This window comes from Urocitellus parryii, chromosome 10, assembly GCF_045843805.1.
Source record: "Urocitellus parryii isolate mUroPar1 chromosome 10, mUroPar1.hap1, whole genome shotgun sequence".
NCBI classification, from domain to species: domain Eukaryota; kingdom Metazoa; phylum Chordata; class Mammalia; order Rodentia; family Sciuridae; genus Urocitellus; species Urocitellus parryii.
Genome location: NC_135540.1, coordinates 29,620,267 through 29,648,082, shown reverse-complemented (window position 1 = coordinate 29,648,082; position 27,816 = coordinate 29,620,267). Strand labels below are relative to the sequence as shown.

General features: G+C 34.7%; 1 protein-coding gene across 1 annotated transcript; it reads left to right on the top strand.

The window, feature by feature from the left end:
• The first annotated feature begins 289 nt into the window (after positions 1–289).
• Asic5 (acid sensing ion channel subunit family member 5) lies at positions 290–26,268 on the top strand. Its single transcript, XM_026384748.2, has 10 exons — positions 290–329; positions 2,837–3,143; positions 9,980–10,217; positions 11,498–11,623; positions 13,585–13,734; positions 15,002–15,149; positions 17,846–17,902; positions 20,170–20,338; positions 24,583–24,674; positions 26,078–26,268. Exons 1-10 carry the CDS (start codon positions 290–292, stop codon positions 26,266–26,268), a joined length of 1,518 nt encoding a protein of 505 aa, XP_026240533.2.
• The last annotated feature ends 1,548 nt before the right edge of the window (positions 26,269–27,816 follow it).

The window sequence follows — 27,816 nt, the reverse complement described above, 5'->3', positions numbered from 1 at the left end:
CAGGGATTATTCCTTTTCTTACGAGAAAATGATTTACTAATGTTAATTTTTAAAATTTTCACTCTATGATAGCTTCTCATCAGTTCAAAAAGTCCCAGAGCTGATTCAGTCAACATTTTTGGTTTGTAGATTATGTGCTTTATGAGGCACAACATAGCAACACAAATATTTAAATTGCCCCCACATTTTACAACCTCAACCTCTGTATTTTATATAAAGGCCACAAAATGAATATTGTCATAATGAAAATTTAATACACCCTGAGGACTCCTGCTTACTGAAATCACAAATGGAGCAGATGGAGAAATCAAACGGATATGCAGAGAAAGGTAGGTAAAGAGTAAAATCCTCTGAACAGTTCATTCCTAAAGGCTAGAAATAAGCAAAGGAAAAGGGTTTTTTAATTCATATAGGAAATTTGATTTTCAATATTATGTGAACATAATATAAGTAATATGAATTTTTAAAAATAAATAACAGAGTTTTACTCACTTTTTTACTCACTTTTTTATTGAGAAACTCAAATTTGTATTGAGAAACTCAAAATTAGTTTTAAAATATCATTATATGTTAGAACTCAGTTTTGTTTTTTTTCTTTTGGTCTCTATTTGTCATGTGCTGCAAGTTTCACTTTTAAATCCAGAATAATTTGTGTGATGTTCCTTAAAATGATTCTGTGGTGATCAATGTTCTATGCCAAACCTACCTGAAATACTTACACAGGACATACTTCAGTCAGGAGAGGAAGAAGTTTCTGCTTTGTGGATTGGTGTGCAATTTATCTAACCAATTCTAATCATCCTGACAGGCATACATCACCTTATTTCTTCACTATTCATCTAAAATAATAGTTTTGCAAAAACCTTTACTAAATCCCTAGTCAATAACTGAGAACATTTCAGTAAGGCTAACCCAATGGTAAAGGAGTAGATTTTTATTCAATGAGCTGATTTTTAAAAGCAAACTTGAAACTAAAAATAAAAATTAAACATTACTACAAATAAAACTTTGCCTTTCCAAGATAATGTTTACCAACAGCTATACTTTGCTTGACCAGTTACTGGTTATTAGACTACTTTTCCTTTTCTGGTAACTTTAATCCCTATAATAAGAAGAATGCAAGTTGCCTAGAGACTGAGTTGACTTTTTATCAGAATAAGTTCTTCATTATAATTAATGACTAAATATCACAAAGATCATAATTAGATTTACCTTTCTAATTAGTAATGACAACGACTTCTTTCACACTGCCAATTTTTCCATGGGACTCTGTCATATATTTTATATAGACTGCCTAATTTGATACCAAATATTATATATTTATAATATATAATATTACTATATAATATTATATAGGTATTATTACAAGATTTAAGTACAACTTCAAGCTAATGATATTAATACAAATTTTCCTGCTTAGTGCATAATATCTTTAAAATTATAATAAAATAATTTATAAGTATCCAATCACTAGACAGTTCATGTCCAAATGAAATGGGCACTATTAGAAAATGTTGATAATTAATTTTTTTATGTATATTTATATATCCAATAACTGTACAAAAAGTTTAGTTTATTAAATGCTAAGTAGAGTTTGCAACCTTTGGGAAGTAAATTATTAGTAAATAGTTGACTAAAATAATATTTTTGAAGCAAATTATACAAAAGTTAAACATGTTGTGAGCATCTTGTGACAATTAAAAATCAATTTTTACGTGAGAATTTGGGGTGGATTCCAAAACCCAGGATATTTTAGCTTTTACTGCATTACCACTAAACTAGTAGAATAAAATTATCAAATACTACTGAGTACTGATCATGGTCTAGGTAATGTGCCAGCCATCTCCAAGTATACTTTAGTTAATACAACAAAGTCATGAGGTCGATGCAATTGCTGCCATTTGATAGAAGAGACATGAGGTTAAGAAACTCAGCTGAGGTCATGCAGATTGTGAGAGGTGAGGCCTCTGTTAGAAGCCAGAACTTCCCATTGCAAAAGCCATATCATCCTCTTAATTAAATTACACTCTTCCCCCAGCCAACAGTGTCTTTTCATCTTCTACTGAAAAGCAAAAACAAATTAAACCAAAAGAAAATTCTGAATGTTACATATTGTCAAAAATATCTTAATGCAAACCTCAGTAGTCCCTTCCAACTTATGTCAATAAACAATATTTGATTAATTTTTGATAGCACTGAATGGATGAATTCACTTTCTAAAAAGATAGAAAATAGATTACATAACTAATGATGCAATTTTAATTTAAAACACTAAATAACCAAGAGAGAAATAAAATAGTTCTTTACCAAATCTTACAAAATATGGAAGTTGCAATCACCATAAATTACAACATTGTTGGACAAAGATTAATTGAAGAAGTGACTGTTTAGAGCCTCACTTATTCTCAAAATCAGAATGAGCCTGATTTTTTTTCATGACATCTAAAGGACCTTGAGATTCACCAGGGAAAAACACTATTTTAAAAATTCATCCTAATTTTTAAAAAGATTATCATTTATTGTAAGCAACCAATTCAAGATGGATTGATTTTGAGGCTGCAGGTAACAATAATGTTTTTAACATCTTTGCTTTAACATTGAGTATTCTTTGAATAGCATTAGCATATTTTCATTAGACCTGACACTTAGACTTCTTGACTTTTGAATAAATCACTCAATTAACAGGACATAGAATAATAAAAAGGAAAAAAATAATGACAAGGAATAAAAAGAATAGCTTGATCAACCACTTGTCACTTGTGTTTTTCACAGATAGCATTAAGGTTTCCTAACTCATGACTTTTTTGTTTAATTATATTTTGGACAAAATCTTAAGGACTCTTAGGAAAGATAAAGTTTTACCTTTCAAAGAAACCACTGCCATCTGCCACTGACCGAAAGAAGTTTGACCATGACTTTGCCATCTCCACTTCGTTTCACGGGGTGCATAATATTGTTCGGAACCGAAGCAGAATTCGTAAGGTGATCTGGTTGGTGGTGGTGCTGGGCTCCGTCTCACTAGTGGTGTGGCAGATCTACAGTCGCTTGATCAACTATTTCACATGGCCAACCACGACATCTATTGAGGTTCAATATGTGGAAAAAATTGAGTTCCCGTCTGTGACATTCTGTAATTTGAACAGGTAAAAATTATTTTCTTAATAATAATTGGTCGTCGTAATTTTGCTAATATAAATCTGACAGTTTCTTATGCAGTATGCCCCATATGTAAATCCAAGGAAATTCTTTATACATAAAAGCACAAGTTTAGGGAAGTAAAGAAACTTATTATCTTCTTTCACTTATTTTTCTTATTGCTTTCCTTCCTCCACAATTATATGCTAGTATGTAGCAAGCCTCACGGTTTAAAAGATGTAAAAGTCTTGATTTCTGCACTTAACAATTTTTGTCATAAAAAGGGGAATATGAATCATCGTGATGCAAAAATGATGACTGCATGATGCAATAAAGGTACACGTGAAGCTCTGAATGGACAGAGAACAGAGAGGCAGTTACTACCTGGGGTATGGGTATAAGGAGGACTAGAAGATCCTAGGTGGAGATGAGGAAGGACTGAGAGAGGTGACAGGCATGGAGATATGAAAAATTCTCTTGTACATATGATGACATAGTCAATGTAGCAGACACAGGACAAGCTGCTGTAGATTTCACAGGGCCCTGAGCTTAGAAGAGCATTACCCTTGACTTTACACTCTGCTTTCTTTCTTGAGTCCTCCACTGTAGCTCACTGCAGAAAGCTACAATTCATTGACTGCCCCAAGTCTGCTGAGAAAAGGGAAGTTTCCCCTGTGAGGCCTGCATCCCTGTAGCTGCCTGTGGTGAAACTTAAAAGATTACAAATGAGATTTTTGCCTGGGTAGGCAGAGGAGCTCCTTAAGAACCCCCACTTATCAGCTGTTTGACCATGAAGAAGTCACTTAATCTTCTTAGCTTCAGTTTTTTCAGTGTATCAAGTTACAAATCATCTGCTTTACATACTTGCCATTATAGCAGAAGAGGTGATACGTACTTCATATTGTTTTATTTGGGGGGTAATTCCAGGAGAGGTGCTCAATTTTCTAGTATGTGTTATAGCATGATTGTGTGACTTAGTATCTTGAGAACTTAAGGTGTATCAAGATGTCAAAAAGTAAATGTAGATCAATCCTCTCCCAAGAAAAAGACTTTCAGTACTCACCACCTGTTTCAAATGTGCTCTAACAAAGTTTGCCTGCAGCAACCCTTGTTTGAAGGCAAATGTAGATATCACTTCCAGAAGCACCATGTGAGGGTTCCTGATTCTTCCTAGGGAAACAACCATGACCAACTAGTGAAAACTACTTTTAAAAGCAACATTTAAAGTATTTGGAAATATTTATTCAGGAACATATGCTATCTTGGTAAAAACAGGCAGGATCTTTAGAACTGGAACCACACACCTGTTTTCTTCCCCCTTTTTATCTCAGAATGACAGAAAATACACTCCAGCTGGGTTTCACTGAGAAGACAGGGCCTCAGTTCCCCTCAGCTCCTAGCGACAGGCCACAGTGTGCCCCCTGGGAGGTTCAGGCTGCCAATATGACTCATCCAATTCAGCTTTGTAGAGAGTAAATTCCCAATTGCAACAACTTACAGTTGGGGACACTCTTCCTCTGTGTGATTCCCATATACACAGTGAGGTTATATGAGGGAGAGTAGGAGAATACTCTCCCTCACTCTCACCCAAGCCTGCTTTTGTGGAGGTCAGAAGAGGAGAGGCAAGGTCAGAAGACCACAAGTCACTCCCTGACACAGAACTTGTAAATATTTTTCCTGGAAGGAGAAGCAGGCCAAAGGTAGAGAGAACTTCAAAGCTCTCCCTAAGGGAACGGATTTTGTAATTGAGTATGATGAGGTTCAAGTCTAAGGGCACACTTAAAAACCAGTATAGCCAGGAGTGCTAGGGCATACTTGAAATCCCAGCAACCAAGAAGACTGAGGCAGGAGGATTGCAAGTTCGAGGGCAGCCTCTGCAAATTAGGGAGACCCTGGCTCAAAATAAAAAGGGTTGGTGATGGAGCTCCTTGGTAACACACCTCTGGGTTCAATCCCCAGTGTGGCAAAATAAATAAATATTAAAAACAATATATATTTGGGGGGTAAGAAATTAAGAGGAACCTGATAGCTTCATGAGAGCAACAAGCTAAATCATAATGTATCAGTGTTAATCTAGGAAAGAAGAGCCCATCTAAAGTCAGAATAACTCTCAAAGCCTGGTCCTAAAAAGTACCCCTGCAAATTTAATCAGATCAGACTCTGGAGAAATTTATGCCCAGAGTATTGGTAAAAACAGCAAAGCTTGAAACGAGTGGATCCTAACAACTACTTGTGCTCCCAGCAGAGGCAGATAGCTATACAGGTAAATTAGGAACACAGTCAGATTAAAATAAACTCTAGAACAAGAGGGTTTATTTCTCACTATAAGCACCAAAGTCTATTCAATAGATTATTTTCTAATCCTATCCTCCCCTACATGACAAAATCATTTTAATAGTCATGCAACCAAGTGATGACAATGTTCTATATACCTTTATTGCAATAAAAAATTTTAAATGAAAATAAATAATGTAAAACAAAAATAAGGGAAACAATGCACTAATATTTTCTAACATTAACATATTTTTTAAAAGATATACTTTTAATCCTTTGCAACAATTGATAACATTGTATTTCCATTTTTCAGCTTTTTGGCAAATTTGTCAATTACTTCATCCAAATTAGCCTTCCTTACACTATCACTGTTTGATAAGGAGAACAATCAGATTCATTAATTTGGCTTCACTCATACTTCATCTATTTATTTAACTATCTATCTAACTATCTATTTATTTTGTGGCACCGGGGCTTGAATCTGAGGGCATTCTACCACTAAGCTACATTCCTAACACTTTTTATTATTTATTTGTAAAATTTTCAGACAGGTTCTCTTTAAGCTGCCCAAATTATCCTCAGACTTGCAATCCCCCTGCCTTAGCTCCTGAATCACTAAGATTATAATCATGTGCTACTGTGCCAAATCCAGTAACAGTTTATTAATGAATACTACTTTAATTTTGAAATGTTTCTTTCATGTAAAGCAGTGCCTATTAAAATAGGAAAACAAACTCATAAAGATGCATTTGTCAAACATTCATTAAAATCATACTTCACAATAAATTCCAGAAATTGAAATATTCCATGCCCTTTCAAATACCTCTGTGTCAAAAATTTCCATAAAATATCTTTGCCACAAATTTCACAATAAATTTCCATTATATTTTGTTAAAATTTCTGAAATATATTTTCTTCTACTAAAATAAGAGAAAAAAGCAGATGGAGTAAGTTCTGGTATAAATTAATCCATTGTTTTAGAACAAATAATTTCTGTCACTGTATTTTTATAATCTGTGGGCTATTTTCCTCGGTTCTAATCTATGTGAATGAAAACATGTGTGGGTATGCATATTAAAGGAGTTTTAACAAAAGTAAAACCATACCTCTGATGCAAATATAAAATAAATGTGTCAAAGATTTGGTCAGTTAATGAAAGAATTGATAAGATGCTGAAATTGGTTCAAAAAGGAATCTAAAGAACAGATATTCTTCCCTATTTTTCACTCCACAAAATTTTCTGTAAAATATAAATTTCTTGTTAATACATGATACACCTGAACCTGGCTTGGCAGGGCTCAATGAAAGTCTGAGTCAGGCATCAATTTTCATATCAGATGAAATGTTGCTTTTGGATCATATAATTTGGGGAAGTACATTTAGAACCATTAGTTTACATAAGAAGAACAGATCTAGTCTAGTTATTAGTTCACCATTATTAATATAATAGAAATATTTTAAAAGGACATTTTTAAATGACATCTCTTTCAACAGTTTTACCTATTGTACTTACACCTCCCACAAATGTGGTAATTCCCTCATTTCTCTGCATAATGGTTTTGACAAGAATCTAGTGAACTTGATGTGAGGGAGGACTGCCTCTTAGCCTATGCAAGATTCCAAAGTTGCAGAGCTTTGGAACAGATCCCTGGCACCCTGTCAGTCATTCAGAGTTAGGAACTTGAAGTATCTTAGAGGCCCATCCCTCAATACAGAGTTAGCCCTGCACTTTTCTCTCAAATCTATTGCTAATCTAAACTTGATTCCTGAAAAGATCCCCAGAAATACTTTTTTTTATTGGTTGTTCACAACATTACAAAGCTCTTGACATATCATATTTCATACATTAGAATCAAGTGGGTTATGAACTCCCATTTTTACCCCAAATACATATTGCAGAATCACCTTGGTTACACATCCACATTTTTACATACTGCCATATTACTTTTGACCATGAAAAGTAAGATTACTAACTATGCTAAGTTAGAAAAAATTCCACCATGATATAGGCTACTGAGGAAGGCAGAGGAGGTTATTTACAGGTTTTTAAGATGTGGACTGGCTTTATGAGAATCAGAGCTGGTTACATAAGGCACAAATTAGGTGCTTATCATGAAAATAGCTTCTAATCTCTGAAATATAATGTTGGTGTAGGGTTTTGTTTTCTTCTCTCTCTTTTTTTTTTTCTGTTTTGTGGATACCCTATCATGACCAGGAAAGAATTAATCATGGCTTATATTAGAAAGAAAACTTATGTATGTACAAAAGATAATATAAAGGAAAATGAAAATAAAATATAGGATATAACCATAATGAGATGTCAACTCATTCTAGCAAGAACTGATACTAACAAAAATATAAAAGATGATACATGCTGGTGAGGATATGGAGAAAAAGGAATCCTTGCCCACTATGGGTGGGAATGTGCATTAATACAGCCATTATGGAAAGCAGTGTGGAAGTTCTTCAATATATTGAAAACAAATCTACCATCTGATCCAGCAATCCAACTACTGGGTATTTCCCCTAATGAAATGAAATCAGTATGTTGAAGAGATATAAAAAATCCTCAAGTTCATTGTAGCACTACTCACTATGGCCAAGAGATGGGAATGACTTAAATGCCCATCAATTGATAAAAGGATAAGTCTAATGTGAGGCATGACACCATGAAATGCTCAGCCACAAAAAGAATGAAGTTCTGGCATGTGCTACAGTGTGGACTGAACCAGAAATCATGTTAAGCGAAATAAGCCAAGCACAGAAAGAAAAGTATCCCATGATCTTACTTAAAAAAAAATTTTTTTTTAAATGATCTCATGAAGATTGAGAGTAGTTACCAGATTCTGTGGAGAGCATGGGGGAGGAAGGGATGAGGAATGGTTGACCAGTGGGTACTAAGTTACACTTAGGAAGAAGAAGTTATGGTGTGCTGTTGCACCAGAAAGTGACTGTAGATAACAATAATGTAGTATTTGAAAATGAGAGAAGAAAGGTTTTGAATGTTTTCTCCATTAAGAAATAACAAATGTTTGTGGAGATAGTTATGTTTAACCTGATTTAAACATTACAGAAATTTACAAGTGTTTAAACATCATGTTACTCCATTAAAATGTATAATTTTCATGTACCAGTTGAAAACACATGTAATACTACTTTAAAAAAAGAAAGCAAAGAAAAAAAAACTAATGTAGAAAATAAAGGATATCCTTGAATGACACACAAACCAGAGACCACTTGACCCCGTAAACTTGCTAGGAGTGGACAACATGTTCTGTTCTAGGCTTTTTATCAGTTGGAAGAGAGAAGAATCTGTTCAAGGTCAAAATATATAATATCCATGAAATTCCCAATTATATTTTGAAAGAAACATAAGGCATGCAAATAAAGAACTCTATGTAACTATAAGGCAGAATTTGCTTAGCAAAACTAGAGTATTTTAAGGTAATATGGTGGTTGGATTAAGTAGATCGTTTCTGCTTTCATTGCCAAGAGGACACTTTGACAATAATGAGACATTTATTTAATGAATATTTACCTAACACTTATTATATTCCAGGCACCTGTCTAAAGGCTTTCACAAAAATAATTAATTTATAACACATTGAGGTAGGTTATATTAACATATATCAATTTTACAGTTGAGAAAATGAAGTGGTAAAAAATGAAGAAATTTGCTAAGAGATACCATTAAGTAGCAGTAACAACCAGAACTCGAAGAAGAAACAGCACTGCTAGGAGTGACATAGAATTAAGAATTTACAATGGGGGTTAAGCCCTACACAGTTGTAGGCCTGGTTAAGTAGCCTTTGTAAATCTGTTGCTCCCATTTCTGGTGCTGGGCCTGCTCTGGGCAGAAAGAAAACTGGATGTGAAGTGGAGAAAATAAAGAGGAAATGGAATTATGTGCCTATTGTTCACTACCACCAATCTTCATGGCCTAAGTGACTCAAGAGAAGTTGGTACCTTCACCAAGTTGCACTGTCTCACCTGACTCAGCATTTGATGTGGTTGAAGGGGAGCATACAGGACTGGAAGAATTGCCATCTGGCTGCTACTCCATTCCAGCAAGTTGAGTTGGCAGCTAAGCTATCATGTTTTGGGGTTCCTGCCCTATAATGCATATAATGCACTTCAGAATGTAGCCACACACATACAAGGAAGGGAATGCTCAGAGTCATAGTGACAGCTCAAGTAAGCAGATATGGAACTAAGATATGAATATAGCAGAGCTGGGATTTGAACCCAGGAAATGTGGCTTCTGAATATTTGTTCTACTTTCTCAACTCTGCCTTTGAAGGAAGAAAGAATTATGTTTAAGATCCATTAGGATTCATTCAGATCAAGGTGTGAAAGGTATTTTAGGGGATTAAAAATGTATGCTTAAATACAAGATAACGTGTACAGTGTGTTAAAGAACTTTTAGGAATCCAATTGACCTGAATATCTTGCAAATGTGAAAGAATGTAGAAGATATGAAGAAACTGCTAGAGTCCAGATGTATGGTTTCTGTCTTCAAGATTGTTCCAAGTCTTTATTTTTCTAATGGTTGCCTTATTCCTACTAATAGGTTCCAAACAGCTGCTGTAGCCAAATTTGGAATCATTGTTTTCTTATGGCATACTGTATCCAAAGTTCTCCATCGTCAGGAAATCGGTGTCAATTCTACTGGTTTTAAAGAGGCTATTGATTTTATTGAGAGTCACCAAAACTTCAGTGTCACAGATTTTATCAAGAATAATGGTTTCTATCTCAACAATAGCACTTTGCTGGCATGTGAATTTTTTGGAATACCATGTGGCCCAAAGGTAACGATTTGATAGTTTATCATATGATGAAAATAATAAGCTGCTTTTTGGTACTGTTTCATATTGAGATAAAGTTTACTTGCTCATAACACATGTAATTCTGTTATCATCTATGTAATTAATCTACATTTAAGATAAGAAGTAGAATATCTGGAGTCTGCTAGTAAAGAGATTTGAAGGAAAGTTGGTCCCATATTTTTTCTCCACAGCCAATTCTGAAGTCTGTGTTAAAGGAGTCTAAGTAAACTTCAAAAATTCATAGTTCTGGGGTACAATTCCTTAACCTTTTGATAGAATACAGTAGACAAACAGAAATGCCTGAGAGATGGCTGTCGGAGATGAAGAAATTGACAAGAGATGTCCTATATTCTTCTTAAGGAGATTTTTCTATCTTGCTTTTTACTTACCAATATATTTCAACTCACAACCAGGAAATTTTGTACCAGAAATGAGTTTTTCAGCAGCATATTACAGAAACCCAATTCTGGTAAGCTGAAAAGTACAAGAAACAAACTGGTTTAATTGGGTATTCCTAGAGGAGGAAATAGGTTAAAAAATGGTACACAAAGGGACTACAAGGTTATCCTGTACTTTCTATCTTTGTTTCTGTCTCCTAACACAGGTTATGAGTTCTTTCTGTATGAGTTCTCCCTCCATAGAGCCAAAATGGCTAAAGGGAACCCTTGACTTTCATTATGATAGGCTAGAGCTCCAGTTTTCAATGCAGTAATCCTATGGAAGATTGATTAGCTCTTATAAGGACACATAAATTCATGAACCAATCACCAAAGCCTCAGGGTCAGGGTCAGGTACTGAGATCAGCTCAGCTTATCACATGCATGCTTCTGTGGTGGCTGGAGGACGTCAAGGGTAGATAATGTGATTGACATCTCTACCATAAACATATGAATGAAGGACAGGTGATTCCTCAAGTATGGATTATCAAAGTGTTCTTCCCCAGCAAAAGCATGTTTCCAGAAGCCTTGGTAATAAGGTAGGTAATAAAAAGAAGTAATTTCTTAGTAATTTCATAAAAACATGTTAATTTTATGTGAAAATGTCTCATTTAAGGAATAACATGCAAATTCACAAATATGTATTAAAGAGAAATAAAAATTATTATTGAATACATACATAAGTCACCAGAACATTCTATCTAGTATTTCTGTATTGTTTAGACATCATGATTTTAAAAAAAAAAAGGTATGGCAATTTAAACCTTAGGAGTGATGAAAATACCCAACTGATTGTGTTTTATTTGGTTCATTTTTATATTGGAGGACTTTAAACATGTCTTCACTGAATATGGAAATTGCTTTACTTTTAATCATGGTGAAAATATCCAAGGATGGAAAAAAGTGAGTGTCTCTGGAAGAGGCTTAAGCCTGATCTTCGATGTCAATCAGGTATTGAATTTTCTTCAATCTAGCCAGGATTCCAAACAAATAGGGGACACATTTTTTTTTTAAATATTTTACCCTGTCATTATTTCTGTTTTTATCAGTTCAGCCTAGTGTCCTCTGAGTTCTATGTAATAATTGACTTAGAGATTAAAAAGACCTAATTTTGAGTTTTAGTTGTCCTACTTATCTCTGTTAATGTAACTCCAAGAATTCTTCTTGCCACAAAATAAGGAAACCAGAGATTTCTAAGTTGCAATGTATAGAGTTAATTTAAGATGACTCTATGCATTTAAGAAATAATTTTGGTTAAGATTTTCATGCAGTATATTTTAGAGAGGAACCATATATTCACATTTGATAAATCATAGAATCTGAATCTGGAAAAATTGATGAGAAAATAATTGCTATTCATATATTATAGACTGGACTTTGCTCAAGTCTAGTTTGGGAAAGTTATAGTTGGACTAAGACATTTTATGAATCTAGACCTCAGAGGCAGGTGTTGAGACTCCTGAGAAATGCAGTGGTGATGTCTTCAAGAGTGCCTGGTATAGCTCCAATTCATGGTTGATTCTCACTTTGTGTCTTTCGAACCTCTTCCACATTTAGAGGTTTTCTACTCTGTAGATTTATAAACGAGGATTATAAAATACTTATAGGTTAGAAATTCAGAATTATGCAATCAATTAATGGCAAAGATAACAAATAAGCCTGGTCTCTTGAATCCCACCAAATTATATAATCTCCTAATTGACATAAAGGAAGTCATTGGCTATTTTGTTTATGTATGTATGTATTTACTTTTGGTACGGAATTGAATCCAGGGGTGTGTAAACACTGATCAACATCCCTAGACCTTTTTATTTTTTTTAATTTTATTTTGAGACAGGTCTCCCTTAATTGCTTAGGTATTCACTGAGTTACTGTGGCTGGCTTTGAACTTTTTGCCTCAGCCTCCATTGGCTATTTTTATGGAATTTCTGTTAAGATACTTGTACTCACTTTTTGTATCCAATTAAAGATATTTTTATTTATGTCCAAATACAACACTGCACACTACAATGCCCCTTCCTATACATATATTTCATATATATATATATTTGATCAATATTTTCATGTCATTCAAATATTAGCCCTGAGGTCAGTTCAAATATTAATTACAAATTTTACAACCTAAATGTCTTACATAATTTAACAATCCAAATAAAATATACATCTTCAATGCAATGCTGCATAAGTAATCAGCATTGAGATATTTTTCCAGACTTGCCACTTAACTGCTTTTTAGAGGGTTATAACAGCCCCAGGAGATATAGCGTTCTGTGTTGTAAATAAAATATTAAGCCTGTTTGTTAAAGTAATTACATAAGCAGTTATTCACTGAAGAAAAAAATCATCTTATCCTCAAGTTTATTCTTGGTACTACGTACAGCCTAAAAGTACAACTAATGACAAAGTCACTGAAAATATCATCTTAAATTTCTTTATGGGGCAGAAATTTTATATCAAAATAACTCTAGTGTTACAGAATCAATGTCGACCTTCACTAACATGGGAAAAATAAATTTGAATTTTGAATAAGGACAGGGATTTTAATACCAAAACAAGTGACAAAAGATTCTCTAAAACACATGAATCAAAGAGAACAGCCAGAGAAAGCAATGAAATGGTAGCTGGGGAGGAGAGGAGCAGTGGAAATCAGATTATTAGCCATGACCAGGGTCCCAGCTTCCATGTAGAGTGAAAAGTAGAAAAATGCAGAGGTCCAGAGCTGTGATTCAAACATGGAAAGTATGTCGTAGCCATTTCATTTTCACACCTTTTATATAAAAGAGATTGAATTGGAATATGAAACAATTGATTTTACGTAAGTCCAATACCATCATGAGATTTGATGAAACTCAAGCTGTGTAGAACTGATCTAATTACTCTGCAATTTGAGGAAACGTGTATTTTCATTTCAGGAGGAGTTTACTGATTCCCCAGGCCTGGGTTTTGCTGATGCTGGGATCGTCTTTGTTATTCACTCACCCAAGAAGGAGCCCCAGTTTGTTGGCCTAGGGTTGTACTCTCCCGTGGGAATGCACACTCGGGTAACCATCCGCCAGCTGAAGGTAAAGATGGGACGGAGAATGAATGAATTTTGTAAAGAGTACTTTTTCACTAGAAATCCTTTTCTTTGTGCTTTTAAACCATGGTGGGAAATTCCAAAGTTTTAATTACGTTCTTTTCCTCTATCTGGAGACAAATATACAGTAAAAGCAATGAATCTATCTATGCAACGTAAGAGAAAGTTGGGAAGCCTATCCAAACCAAGGTGACTGAGCTTCATTAGAAATTAAGAATGAGAATAGCCAGGAACTGGTGGCGCACACCTGGAATCCCAGCTGCTCTGGAGGCGAGTTCAAAGCCAGCCTCAGCAAAAGCGAAGTGCTAAGCAACTCAGTAAGACCCTGTCTCTAAATAAAATACAAAATAGTCCTGGGCATGTGGCTTAGTGGTCAAGTGCCTCTGAGTTCAATCCCGGGACCCACCTACCCATGTGCCAAAAAAAAGAACTATGTGGGAAGGAGAAAATAAAAGAGACAAGTTCAGGCAATTTTGGAGTTGGGGCTGGTCCACCAGGTTTCCATTTTCCAGCCACTTACAGTCATTTATTTTTCATTATATTTATGAGTTTTTCATCTCTTCTCTTTTGCAGTTGAGGAGGGTAATACTTCCCTTTCATAAGTATATATGAAGCTTAAGTGAAGTAACACAAAGAAAATTCTAGCTTTATTGGCTTGGCATATAATTGGTGCTCAATAAAAGCTTTTTTGTTTGCAATTTTGGTTTTGTGGTTGGGCTTATCTATATGCTAATATAATATTTACATAAATGAGGTTTTTTTTCCTTGTATGCGTCCTTTTTTGAATGATTAGTCTGCTGATATTACAGATTGGCATTTGAGAAAAACGTCAATGAAAGACCACTAAAATCTTCAGGGTCATTCAGGTTAATTGGGTAGAAAAAACAGGCAAATGTACTACATTTAAAATCATCATGGAGCTCTGAGAGAAAATTTTAAAAGTGTCTGGCCTGGTACCATGGTGCATGTCTGTAATCACAGAGACTCTGGAGGTTGAGTTAGGAGGACTGAAAGTTCAAAGCTAGCCTCTGCAAAATTGGAAGGACCTAAGCAATTTAGTACAATCCCATCTTAAAATAAAAAGGGCTGAGGATGTGGCTTGGTGTTTAAGAGCCCCTGGGTTCAGGTTCAATCCCTGGTACTACCCTGTCCCCCCAAAAACAAAATTAGTGTCTGCTGTCTCTCTAATGGAAAATGGGTAGAATGACTGAGATAAATCTCCTGCTGCATCAGGTCTTAATTTTGATCTTAAGACAGTTCACCAAGAATACCCTTGGGGAGAATGCAAGCCTAACATCAAGCTCCAGAATTTTCGTCACTACAGCACTTATGGTTGTTTGAAAGAATGCAAAGCCCAGCTCATAGAAAAGCGATGCGGATGTTTGCCTTTCCTGCTTCCAGGTAAATAAACAGTGACCCTCCCACACTCAATTATATTTGCTTAATTTGATCCTTAAAAATCAACATGTAATTAAATTGTTTTCCATTCTGGTGAAATTTTATTCTGGAAAATCATTCACTTGCCAAATGTAATCTCAACTGATAATTTTGAAATCCTGGAGTCATTGCAGAGATTTAGGGAAAAGAAAATTGTGTTATCAGGATGGGTCCTATATTCTTATTCCAAAAGTTAAAATTGGATGCTCTCAAATATTTAAAACAACCACATAGGGGTTTTCATAATTTGAAAGAAAAATAAACTCATGTATGTAGAGTTTTTGACCCTGGAGATTTCTTTGTGAGTGTAAAGGTAGCTTCAAGCCTCCTTTGCATACAATTGGAGACATTTCCAGGATCAGGGATATGAGGCAGGCCTTGAAGAAGGCAGGAGAGCAGGATGGTTATGAATCAAATCCAATTGTGAGGCATCTCAGCCTCACAATTTCTGATCTAGGTGATCTTGACCAAGTCATGTAACCTCTCTATGCCTATAAAATGGGGAGAAGGTTTTTCCACCTTATAGGGTTGTCTCAAAGATGGAAAAAGCATGTAAGTGGTTTTAAAAGTGGCTGACCATGGAATAGAATGGAGTCTAGATAAATGCTGGGCATTTTCATTCAGTTTTCTTCACCTTCCTCCTGTAGCATTTTCATGGAGATGGGGGGCTGGAGTGGGGCAAGACCTGTTTGGCTGTACCAGTTTGCCATTATGCACTCTTTCCTTCCTCTCCCTCTCTCCCCCCTCTCTTCTTCTCACACACATACGCAAAGACTTATAATAATGCTGCCTCTTATAACACGACTATGTAACTGGCAAACTTCTCCAGGGACTTCAAATCATCGTTTCCTTCCTTCTTTCTAGAATCTAGATGGCTGATCTCTAAACATCACCCACACCCCCTGCTACCCCCCCAAAACTGACACTTTATAAAACTTCTGTCTCTGGCTCTGATACGCCATTCCCAATTATATTGGAAACGTTAGTGGAGATAAGTCTGAATTGATTCATGCTGCATGATGTTTATATTTTAAAATTTATTATGTTTTAATAAATACAAACTGAATAATTAATATGAATCAGCAACTAGGAAAGATGCTGCATAAAATACAGAGCATGGCATCTGTGTGAACATCAGGATGCATGAAGTGTTTACAGGACTATTATGTGATTTGGTTAAATCCTCACATATCCCTCCCTATACTTACAGAAGAGAAAACTGAGACTTATAAAGTGAATTAGCTAAAGTAACACCATTAATAATTTGAAGAAGCGCAACCCCAAATCAGACAGGTAGAAAATCTGGAATTATGTGTCTTTTATACTGCTGCCTCTAATACATACATCTCAGTATTCCATTGTAATGTGGGAAACTGATTAGCTTATAGTATTATACCAGTTTTGTTTGTTTGTTTGTTTATTTCTTGGGTACCAAGAATTAAACTCAGGGGTACATCAACCAATGAGCCACATCCCCAGCCCTATTTTGTATTTTATTAGAGACAAGTTCTCACTGAGTTGCTTAGTGCCTTACTTTTGCTGAGGCTGGCTTTGAATTTGTGATCCTACTGTCTCCCTCCTGAGCCACTGGGATTACCAGCATGCACCACCTCGCTTGGCTTGTTATATTTAAATATGACTGAGAAACGCAAGTTGTGTGACATTTGGCTGTTCCAGATTCCCTGAGATATGAGCTGTTTCCAAAATTCCATTGTCTCTTATCATGGAAGAAATATTATTGTGAAAATTAAGGAAAATTCTGGAAAAATCAGGTTTTTTACTGACAATGTCAGAGGCAGATATTCTGTTTTTCACTTCTGGCAGTTCCTTCACAAAGAACACTTTCTTGTAGTGAGGCAAGCATTTCACAAATTGTTCACAAATTCTAAGTGGACAATATCCTGATTTTCAGGATTATTGAATAAACACTCTGGCTAACCTTAGAGACCACAAAGGTTATAGCAATAGAGAAATATTAAAGTTCAAAGTCTAAGGATTTAGAATCATCCCAGGGATAAAACTCAGTTTGACTGTATATTGATTTTGTTATTTGTCTCACGATCCACAAAAGGTGCTTAACAAATATTGGTACTTTTCTGCCTCCATCCTACCCCTAGAAGGACCATCAAGTAAGTTTGTGTGTGTTGTGTGTGTGTGTGTGTGTGTGTGTGTGTGTGAGAGAGAGAGAGAGAGAGAGAGAGAGAGAGAGAGAGAGATGAAGACCCAAGAGATGATAACTCTGAAAGCAATTTTAAATATTATCAATTTTAAATTATTTAATTTAAAAATTTAAAAATTTTTATTTATTTAAAAATATTATTCCCACCTAAAGTTTTAGAATTGTCTAGACAAATGGAAAGAAATAATAAAAAAAAATTCCTCTCAACATTAACTTTCATTGGATCCTAACATTTTTTTCATACTCACATTACATAAATATCCATATGCATGGATGGAATCGGTGGATCATTGGAGGGATGTGGGTATGAAATGTATTTTTGCATTAGGCTGCTTTATTTTATAAAATGCAAAGTTCTAGGGCCTGGAGGTGTAGCTTAGTGGTAGGGCATGAGGTCCTGGGTTCAATTGCCATCAGTCATTCGATCAATCAATCAATCAATCTATAAAATAAAAGTAAATATATATTACTTGTTTTTAAGGAAATGGGATAGAATGTGACCTACAAAAATACTACAACTGTGTTTCTCCTATGCTTGGTAAGTGGCTTAATTTTTGTTTTCAGGTTTTATATTAATGTTACTTAGAGTAATATAAGACCCCAAATCATAGTTTGGATAGCCCAAAAATAAAACAGAAAATAGACAATAGCAGGGAATTTTTGACATTCTTAAACAATTTACATAAACATAGACAAACCAAACAAAACCCCTCTGATTCCAAGGAATATGCCACTGAAATTTACACAGAAGCCAAGTAACAGCACCAGTGTTCTGGCTTTTATTTTTAAATCTTCGTGTCGTTTTTCAATTTTTGTTCTTTTAAAATAATAAAATAGACTTACTTTTTTACATAAGTAAGATATTTTTGTGAATAGTTTAAATATTACCAAATAGAAAATAAATTATGTAAAAAGCAATAGAAGCTCTATCCCTTCAGGAATTATTCTGAGAATCATTCTTTCATTTATTCATTTTATTATATGTTCACATTACATATGAAATTTTTACATAAATGAAATCGTAACTGCACACATTTTATTTATTGGGAACAGCTTCTTCCTAAATAGCCTTTTATTTTTCTTACATACTTGTCTTAATTTTGAACCAATGTTAACATTCTTATGGGTTCCTCCATAACTTTCTCCACATATATAGATTCATATTTATGGCCTTAAATCATTGGTTGTTTACTAAATGGAATCCTAATACATATCCTTTATGAAAGGTGGTTTTCTAATGCATTATGGAAATATCTCCAGCATAGCAGGAATAGATTTAACAGCTTCTTTTAAATAATTGTTAAATATTTCAATATATCAGTATGAGTAGAAAGGATCTTATATTTTTCTATAGCCCACAAGCTAAATGTGCAAAAAGTTCAAATTATGTTGCCAAATTTCTTCCAATTTCCCATTCCTGTTGGAGGCTGGAGGGAGAGCTGGTGGTGGTGGTGGGGTGTTGTTACTCCCTGTAAGCATTTCTTCAGGGATTGTTGTGGGATGACAATGTCACAAATGTGTGGGGAGTGTGTGTGTATGAGTGTGTGTGTGTGTGTGTGTGTGTGTGTGTGAGAGAGAGAGAGAGAGAGAGAGAGAGGGAGGGAGGAAGAGAGGGAGTATGAGTGTACAAGAATATTTTAGAGTATGTGAGCATGAGTGAAAGAGTGCAAGGGTATGTGTGCACATGTGTGAGTGTGTAAACAAACATAGTGACAGTGTGAATGTATGTGAGTGTAGGCAAAGAGTGATGATTTTACTAGTAATCTTAAAGAATAAGAGGACATATGCAAAGTTACACACCAAAGGAGTATCAGTGTTAGAGAATGGAAAACAAGCCCAAAGGTGGCCCCTGATAAAGGGATTTTGGTGACAACAGGTTCACAAGAACAAAGGTTTTCTGCATTAAAACCAAGAGAAAAAGGTGAGTCTGAGTAGAGACAGGGTGAGGAGCAGTGAGAATGGGCTTTGGGAGGAGGTGCAAAGGAAACACCTCCTCCAGAGTCCCCCTCCCTCCCCCGAGACACATGTGCATTCATGGCTTGGTGGAACTAAAGAAGGACAGAAGAGAATCTAGTGGCTGATTGAAAAGTTACTGGTCCACAGAAATAACACTCCAAACACTGGCAACACTGTCTGACACCATTATGTATTGAAACAAGATGAATTCATTTTGTTGAAACAAGATGAATTCAGTTTAAACCCAAGTCATTGGCTTTCGTGATTATATTTGAAATTCCTCTCAAAGTGATACAATGTCTCTCTCACACACACACACACACACACAAAAAAAAAAACTTTTGTGCAAATAGCTGATATTTTATGGAAATATACCCAGACATTTGCTGAAAAGACTTTATTTCTAATGAAGGTTCCAGCAACTCAATGAATTCAAAGTTAGCAACTCTTTGTGTCCTGTCTTCTTTGCTGCATTAACAGTGAAATATAAACACCATTTGTTAAGAAAGTAGTGACAATATCTGATACTTTTTAAAAAATTAAAAGTAAAATTAACATTGGACTGGGGTAACATTGGACTGCTCTGTGGTAGATCAGGCTTGCATAAGGTCCTGGGTCCAATCCCCAGTACTGGGGATACACACACACACACACTTTTATATATGTTGTGTGTATACAAACACACATATATAAATAATCGTGTGTATACATATATAAACATATATATGTATATATATACTTTATATATAGAAACATATAGAAACATTTTTACATTATTTATTTTAAAAGTTCTGTTCTCCCCATTGTGAAATATTCTTCCCTAATATCCTGTCCCGATTTGCATTTCAGACCACATTGAATTTAAGGGATTATGTACAATGGGAACCCACAATTCTAGCTGCCCTGTTTCTTGTGAAGAAACTGAATACCCCGCTACCATTTCTTATTCATCTTTTCCAAGTCAAAAAGCTTTAAAATATCTTTCCAAGAAGTTGAATCAAAGCCACGATTATATCAGGTAATCTTATTAGTCTCATAAATCATTCATTTTTATTTTCATTGAAAACTTCAAGTCTCAGGAAATAAAATGCTGATCAATCAAGGGAGGGAGTGGCTTACAGAATTGAATTAATAACGACAGCATAGAAATTTATCAGTAGGCAAGATCATGTCTTTCATCTCCTTACTTTAATTGTGTGAAAATCAACTGATACTTGCTGAAAGCATTTGCTCAGTCTGTTATTGCCCTGGACCCAGTAACCTCTCAATCTTCTGCCCTCTCCTGGTGCCTTTAGCTCTACCAAATCATGAAATCGTGTCCCAGGACAAGGGCTTTGCTTGTTGGTGTCATTTAGGAGGTACAGGATCACACTTTCATCATCCCAACTGGGGAAATAAGAATGCTAACTAATATCATTTTGATGCCTAAAAATATGGAAATTTCTTATCTTTATATTTTATAGTTTGAGTCTCTTAAGAACTGTGTAAGGTAAATTGAACAGAAATTACTATTGTCATTGCACAACGGAGGAAATTAAAATACACTCTATTTCAAGTAACTGACCTATCAAGATAGTCAATGGTACAGAAAGCAATTATGCTTGAAAACTTATCCACAGGTCTTTTTCACAAAGATACCACATTGCAGTTTCCCTGGTTAACTGAATATTAAATTCTCCAGTTATACCATGTTGCTCTTAGAAATTATAAATAAAATATCTTATGGATTTCTTGCTTATTCTTTTAAACAAGAGAGTAAACTTAACATTTTTCTTTGTTTCTCATTTATATTTTTTAGTCCTAGACCTGAAACAATGATAATTGCATATTGGTATTTCTAATTTTATCTATTAAAATAATTTAATATTAACTAATTTAAACTTGATTTGTATTTGCACAGTCAAGTAACTAACCTTTGAAAGCATGTTTTGATTCAGCTTTACCTTGGAATTTATTTTAATTAAAAATTTAAAAGTTCAACCATGTAAGTAGACAATAAAATTATCTTTACAAATCAGAAAGAAAAATGTATTTGTATCAAGATAGGGCTCCTAGGGTATGATTTCAAACACTTAGTATATTAAAATGATAGAGAAGTAGAAATTTGCAATTAGTCTTTATTTATAGTGCTAACTCCAATACAGATATCTTTTTCTATTTCATTTTAATATGGGGACCTGATTCATTTGTAGTATTATGTCTGTTATATTTAAATACATCTTAGATGATCTCAGCTATTTGAGATCTCCTGAGTTTCAAAATTATTTAATTTGCAAGGAATGTAGGCAGGCATGATTTTGGAGACATACTGGTGAATCAGAAAAGAAATCCATGAACTCAACAAGATGATACTAGAGAATACTGAACTCAGGTTATTATGAATAGTTCTCTAACTAATCCTATCATTAGTGACTTGTAGGGAACTCAGTGGTTGGGAGTAGTGGAGGCTGTTACCACAGGCCTAAGACAGATAGCTGAGCCAAGGCGTGGGACTCAGGGCTTGCCCAGATGCTAGACAGAGAAACTTGTCCGTGTAGCGTTAGCAGAAATAATAGAGTCATAAGTCGGCAAACACATGTACAATTAGTCAGGAGAGAAAACATGAAATCTTAGCAGAAATATGATTTAAAAAGAAGCAATCTCTAATTTAACGGTTAAGCCTCTGTATGGCAGAAATCAAACCCAGACTATGGCAGTTCCGGGTTTCATGGGGCAGCTGCTGAACCTCATTATGAAGGGGAGAAGTTCAGCCTTACAGAAGCATGCAGTGTGGAGGTGATTAAAGTACCTCCAGTACTTTGGCCTGAAATAAGATTGATTTCATCAGTTATACAAGTGAAGTTTTAAGGTATTTCTGTGTTAACAAATTTTTAAATTAAAATTGGATGAAATCAATTTTTACAAAACCAGTTCACTCCCTTTAATGAAGCACTTATGTTCAAGAACCTGGAAGCATTTCCTCTGCATTTGGTAACATAATAAATCTCATTTTTATTTGTTCTCTTTGCCCTTATTAAAACCCAGATTTTATTTTATAATTGTGCCTTTCAAACAAATGTTATTGGACTCCATTGAATAAACTCACTACTACCAGGAGACACAGGTTTGGTGAGACTCAATTATTGGTCATATCAGCTGTCTGAGAGAAGTAGAGTAAATATCACAATATTTTTTATTGGAGAGGAATTTATCTTATTTCAGAAACACAGATGGATAATGCGTGGAAATGATCACGAATGTTGTGCTTGTGAAATTAAACAATATTATCAAAGTACATGCAAATTAGAGTACAATGGAGGACAAAATGATTGGAATATTACTAAAATTTCTAAACTTCCAAGACAACTTGATTATTTCTTTCACTTTGCCAACTGCTTTATTATTTGTAAACATTACCGTGTCCCCTGATTATCTCTTTAAACATTGCAAATTCTTCTGTTACTCATGGTTACACCAATGGAAATTAAGTACACATATTAATAATGCATTTTGAATTAAGTATATTTGGGAATATTGATTAAAAATCTGTAAACAATAAAGAAAATGATTTACAGCCACACTCCTTAGATATGATAAAGAACATGACATAATTCCAGGAATCGTTACTAATAGGATCAGTCATAACTATTATCCAGCTAACAATCATGAGGTAGCTGGTTTCCAGTTCTGCTTATCACATGGAGAAGTTAATATTTATCCACTCATATATTGGTTTCATCTTTAACTTGTTATCTTCTACCATTTAAAAAAATTTTAGATGTTGATGGACCTTTGTTTCATTTATTTATTTTTATGTGTTGATGAGGATTGAATCCAGTGCCTCACATATGCTAGGCAAGTGCTCTACCACTGAGCCACAACCCCAGCCCATCTTTTATTATTTTTACAAATATAAATGAACACCTCTTAGGTGTGTTAAAATTCAAGGGATATTCTAGGCATTAAGGATACCTCAATATAAGAAAGATAGGAATGCTGCCTTGTTATGCCTGATTCCTTTGGGATGGAAATAGACATACTCACATTAGATGGCTCTAGTTGCTATGGCAGGAGAAAAGGTAGAAAGTGGTCTAGGAAGCCAGAGTCAGAGAACGTTATTCTTAAGATTATGGATTATGATCAGGAAAGACCTTCCTGAGAAGGTGACAGTGAGCAAAAACCTGAAGCAGTGGTTCTCCAAAGTTCATGGAAGAGTTTCATTAAGTTTACATGGGAAGTCTCAGGGCAAGGGTTGGGTTGAGCAAAAGTGTTATGATCCAGCAGTTGCAGAAGTACATTTTGGTTATTATATAAAGAACAGAGCATGTGTATTTGTTGAGATAAAGTACCTTAAAAGTGGAAGTCAGAAGGCTAATGCAAAAATCCAGGTGAAAGACTAGGGCTGTTTGGGCAAAGATGAAGCAATGAATGGGCTGTGAGCTGGTGGGACACTAGAGGTATTCTGAAGATGAGACAAATAGGATTTCCTGTTGAATTGGCTATGGGGTGTGAAACTTTATAAATGGGGAAAATATCAGGAGTTTAATTGGAATGTGTTAAACTGTTAGGCATACAAGTTGAAATACAGGAAGCATTTCAATGTGTTATTGAAGTTCAAAGTAGACTTTTGCAAAAGAGTGAGGATCTCCAAATTATAGACAGCTTTCATTTGCAAATAATGTTTAGCCACTCTGGTCACCTGTAAAGATTTCCAGAGGACATTAAGAAAATGGTCTTAGCTCAATTTTATCAATGAAAAAAAACTCAATAACATTTATGGGGCATTCACTATATGCCAGGTTCTTTGCCCATTCTACATATACATTAACTTAATTTCTCCCCAACACAACTGCAATTTCACCTCAAAACTCCTGACCACTGATAAGGAAACCAAGACTTGGGTAAAAATGTGATTTCTCTAGGGTCACATAAGTCACAAAGAAAAAAACCAAGGATTTAAATTGAAACTAAACACACACATAAATAGTTGTAAATACTTCTTCATTCTATATCAGTACATGTTTACAATTAATGTCTTTTTCTGATAGCTCAGGAATGAGACATGGAAAAATTGTTGGGTCTGGAAAAGAATGTTTCTCTAAATTCCAACAAGACCAAAGTGCCTTTGAAATGATGCTAACTGGAATTAATGATGGATAGACATACTGTGTCTAATTCAACATTAAATAGCATCTGAATTGAAATGAGTGCTACTTTTGTAAGATAGGATATAAAAGTAGAGCTGTCAGTCTTGAGCTGCATTAATTCTGTTTTCATTCCCAGGGAGAATCTTGTGAACATTGAAATAAACTATAGTGACTTAAACTATAAGATAACTCAGCAACAAAAAGCAGTGAGTGTATCTGAGTTACTTGGTAAGCATTATTTATATCTTCCTGGATGTTCCTCTAATTTCTATTTTCCTATCATATTTACAGCTTAGCTTATCAATGGAAGAGACACAATCAATAGTAATGTCATTTGTGTGCTTTTTAAATCCAACATTTTTGCACTCCCTAGAAACACTGCAAACTGACTCCAAAGGCTTTGACAAAGTAATGGCTGATGCTCAGTATTTCATACTCACATTTATATTTTATTCTCTTGATGGACAATCCTGTCATCAAGGGTACTATAATGTTTTATCAGGAGGAATTGAGCCTCCGAATACCCCTACATGGAGTTCCACCCCAGGGTGGGTTAAAAAGAACATGAGCAAGCAAAATTGGGCATTTGGTTGAACAACCACTGCTCATTTTCTTTCATTATACATCCCCTAACCAACATACTTGCTGACTTCCTAGATCTCATTGCCTTTTCAAGGAAGCCACATAGAAGATAGAAGACAGCATTAGAGTCAGGAAAAATGACAGCACTTTGATCTAGCAGCTGGGACCCAAGATAGGGAGAAAGTTTACAAACTCTCCAAAGCTCATGAAGAAACCTATACTTCATTACCACACTTTACAAAATTGGCAAGATCCTGAGAATTACTCATGGCAAGAAAGTAATGATTAATAAAGTAATGTGTGTGAAGAGGCACTGTTAGAATTGTCAAATTCACTGAGATAAAAAGTAAAAGGGTGATTGACAGGGACTAAAGGAAGCTGGGAGTTACTGTTTAAACAGTTTCCATTGGGGAAAATGAAAATGTTTCAGAGATGCATGTTGGTGATGGGTGTCAAAAAATACAAATATAGTTAATGCCACAGAGCATAAAATGGTTAAAATGGTAAAATTTAAGATATGAATATTTAATCACAATAAAAGCATAAACAATAAAATAAACATAGATTTAAAGACATTTTGAAAAAGCAATGCTGTGTTGATATATTTTAGTTCAATTAAATATTATAAATGCCTCAAAAGAAATAAAGTTTGGACTCTTAAATTCACAGTTGCTTGGAAATTAATTTTCCAGAAAATTCTAATGTCATAAGGATGTCTCATTTCTTTTCATTTAACACATAGAATTGGATTTGAAATTATCTAGGAACCTTAATGAATTTAGCTTAGGCTTCGTATCTTCCAAAGTCTGAGTTAGAAATTTGGAAACAGATTTTTTTGTTTACCTTAATTCTCCATTTAAAGGTAGTTTGGACTAATATTATTGTCACCTGAATTGCTATTACTTTATTTGTACCATATTTTATGGTAATACAATTAACTTATCTTCATATAATGTTATTCATTAGTTTAAAATAATTTCACTTCTAACAATGTTTAATTTTCTTTCTATGAAAAACCATGACAATTTATGTATTGATTTTGATTACAGCAGATGTTGGCGGTCAGCTGGGCCTGTTTTGTGGAGCCAGTATGATCACAATTATAGAAATTATTGAATATTTATTTACCAATTTCTATTGGATATGCATTTTCTTTTTGCTGAAGATACCTGAAATGACTCAGAGGCCTCCTCCATCTCAGAATCATCTGGGGAATAAAAATCAGATAGAAGAGTGCTAATGTTCAGTTAGAATAAAAGTCTTTGTTTTTTTTCTTCTCAATACCTTCAGATTTTTCATGGCTAATTCATTGTTCTGTTACTTTATGCGATCATTTTGATAGTTCAATAAAAGTCATTGAAAATATCTATATGTACTTCTATTTGTTTTAATTATAGACATAAAAGAAAAAGGCATTGTCTACATTTTTTTTCCTTAAATGATTAAGGGTTAAATAATTTGACTGTAAACAATAAAATGGAAGGGACTATTTTGAGATGGCATTAATCTTCAGCTTGTTACAGTACACACCATTCAAATAATTCCTCAGACTTTTAAATATATGAATGTTACCTCTTTAAAGATTGATGAAAGAATCCAGGGAGTTTGTGTTTTGAAAGGCAAGATTACAGCTCTCTTACCTACATAAAAAATGGAAGAGATTTATGAAGATTTTAAAACATGGTGTGTACAAAAGACCTTAGGTTTACAACAAGATTATCAGCAGTAAGTCCCAGTGATTTACCCTGAACCAAACATCAGTAGATATCATAACAAAGATAGAGCCCCTTATGCAACACACCTCGTAAGAAAAGACAGGTCATATCATAACCTGAATCTGTGAATGACCTGCTGGGCGGTTGCTATGTATATGAATACAAACCTGTAAAAACCAAAAAGACTTGAGTCAACTAACAGAAAGAAAATGTCTGACAGAAAAGCAAGAAAAGTAATAAACTGGAATAAGAAATAGCAAAAACAAGTGGAATTTTTGAGACAGTTGAAAAGCAATGGTATACAGACAGAAAACTGAAAAGATAGTTACAACAGACCCAGTGATGCTTCATTGTCACAATTTGTTTTCTTGTTATTTGGGTTTTTGCGAGAAAGGAAGAAATCCCATATGAACTTGGGCAATTATTTAGTCTAAAGGGACATATCGCATTCATCAATTTACCCCCCTTGGATGAATTTAAATATGGTGGTTCCAAAGTATAACAGAGAGAAAGGCTTTAGAAGCTGGAGCTATATATGCCATGAGCCTAAGTGGTCTCAGAAGCCCCAGGAACAGCTTCTCATGGCTGGAATAACTGTGGGTGATTGTGAAGGTCCTCATTTGACTCAATCAATTAAAATTGAGTGAAAATTGAAATTTCCCCAGTTGAGACTTTAAGCCAATATGGCAAAGCCCTTACTGGCTTTGCTTTTACACTGGAAAGCATTGGAGCTAACAAGCAATTGCAGCTTGAACAGGAAGAAAGCAAAAGATACCTTGTGGTGGACTCAACTGTACTCAAGCCCATACATGAAATGCATTCATTATACACATAGAGGGATTTGCCATTCCTGGCTTATAGTCTTAGGTCAATTTCACTTTTCATTCAGTTTTAATTGGTCACATTAAACAAGGATCTTCACAAATTCCTGCAATAATTCCACCACATTAGAAACTATTCCTGGAAGTTGTGATTGCTCAAGTCTTTGGTGTAAATTCTTCATTGTTGTGAAGTGTGTATCTCATCTCTAATCATGAAATCTTTCCCTTTCTCCTGGATATTTTCTCCAGTTT

Excerpts from the sequence above, each read along its gene's own strand:
- Asic5 (XM_026384748.2), top strand. The coding sequence starts at position 290 with ATGGAGCAGATGGAGAAATCAAACGGATATGCAGAGAAAG. Across the intron at positions 330-2,836 it reads AAACGGATATGCAGAGAAAG|GACTCTTAGGAAAGATAAAG; the intron begins GTAGGTAAAGAG and ends CAAAATCTTAAG. Across the intron at positions 15,150-17,845 it reads TTTGCCTTTCCTGCTTCCAG|GAAATGGGATAGAATGTGAC; the intron begins GTAAATAAACAG and ends CTTGTTTTTAAG.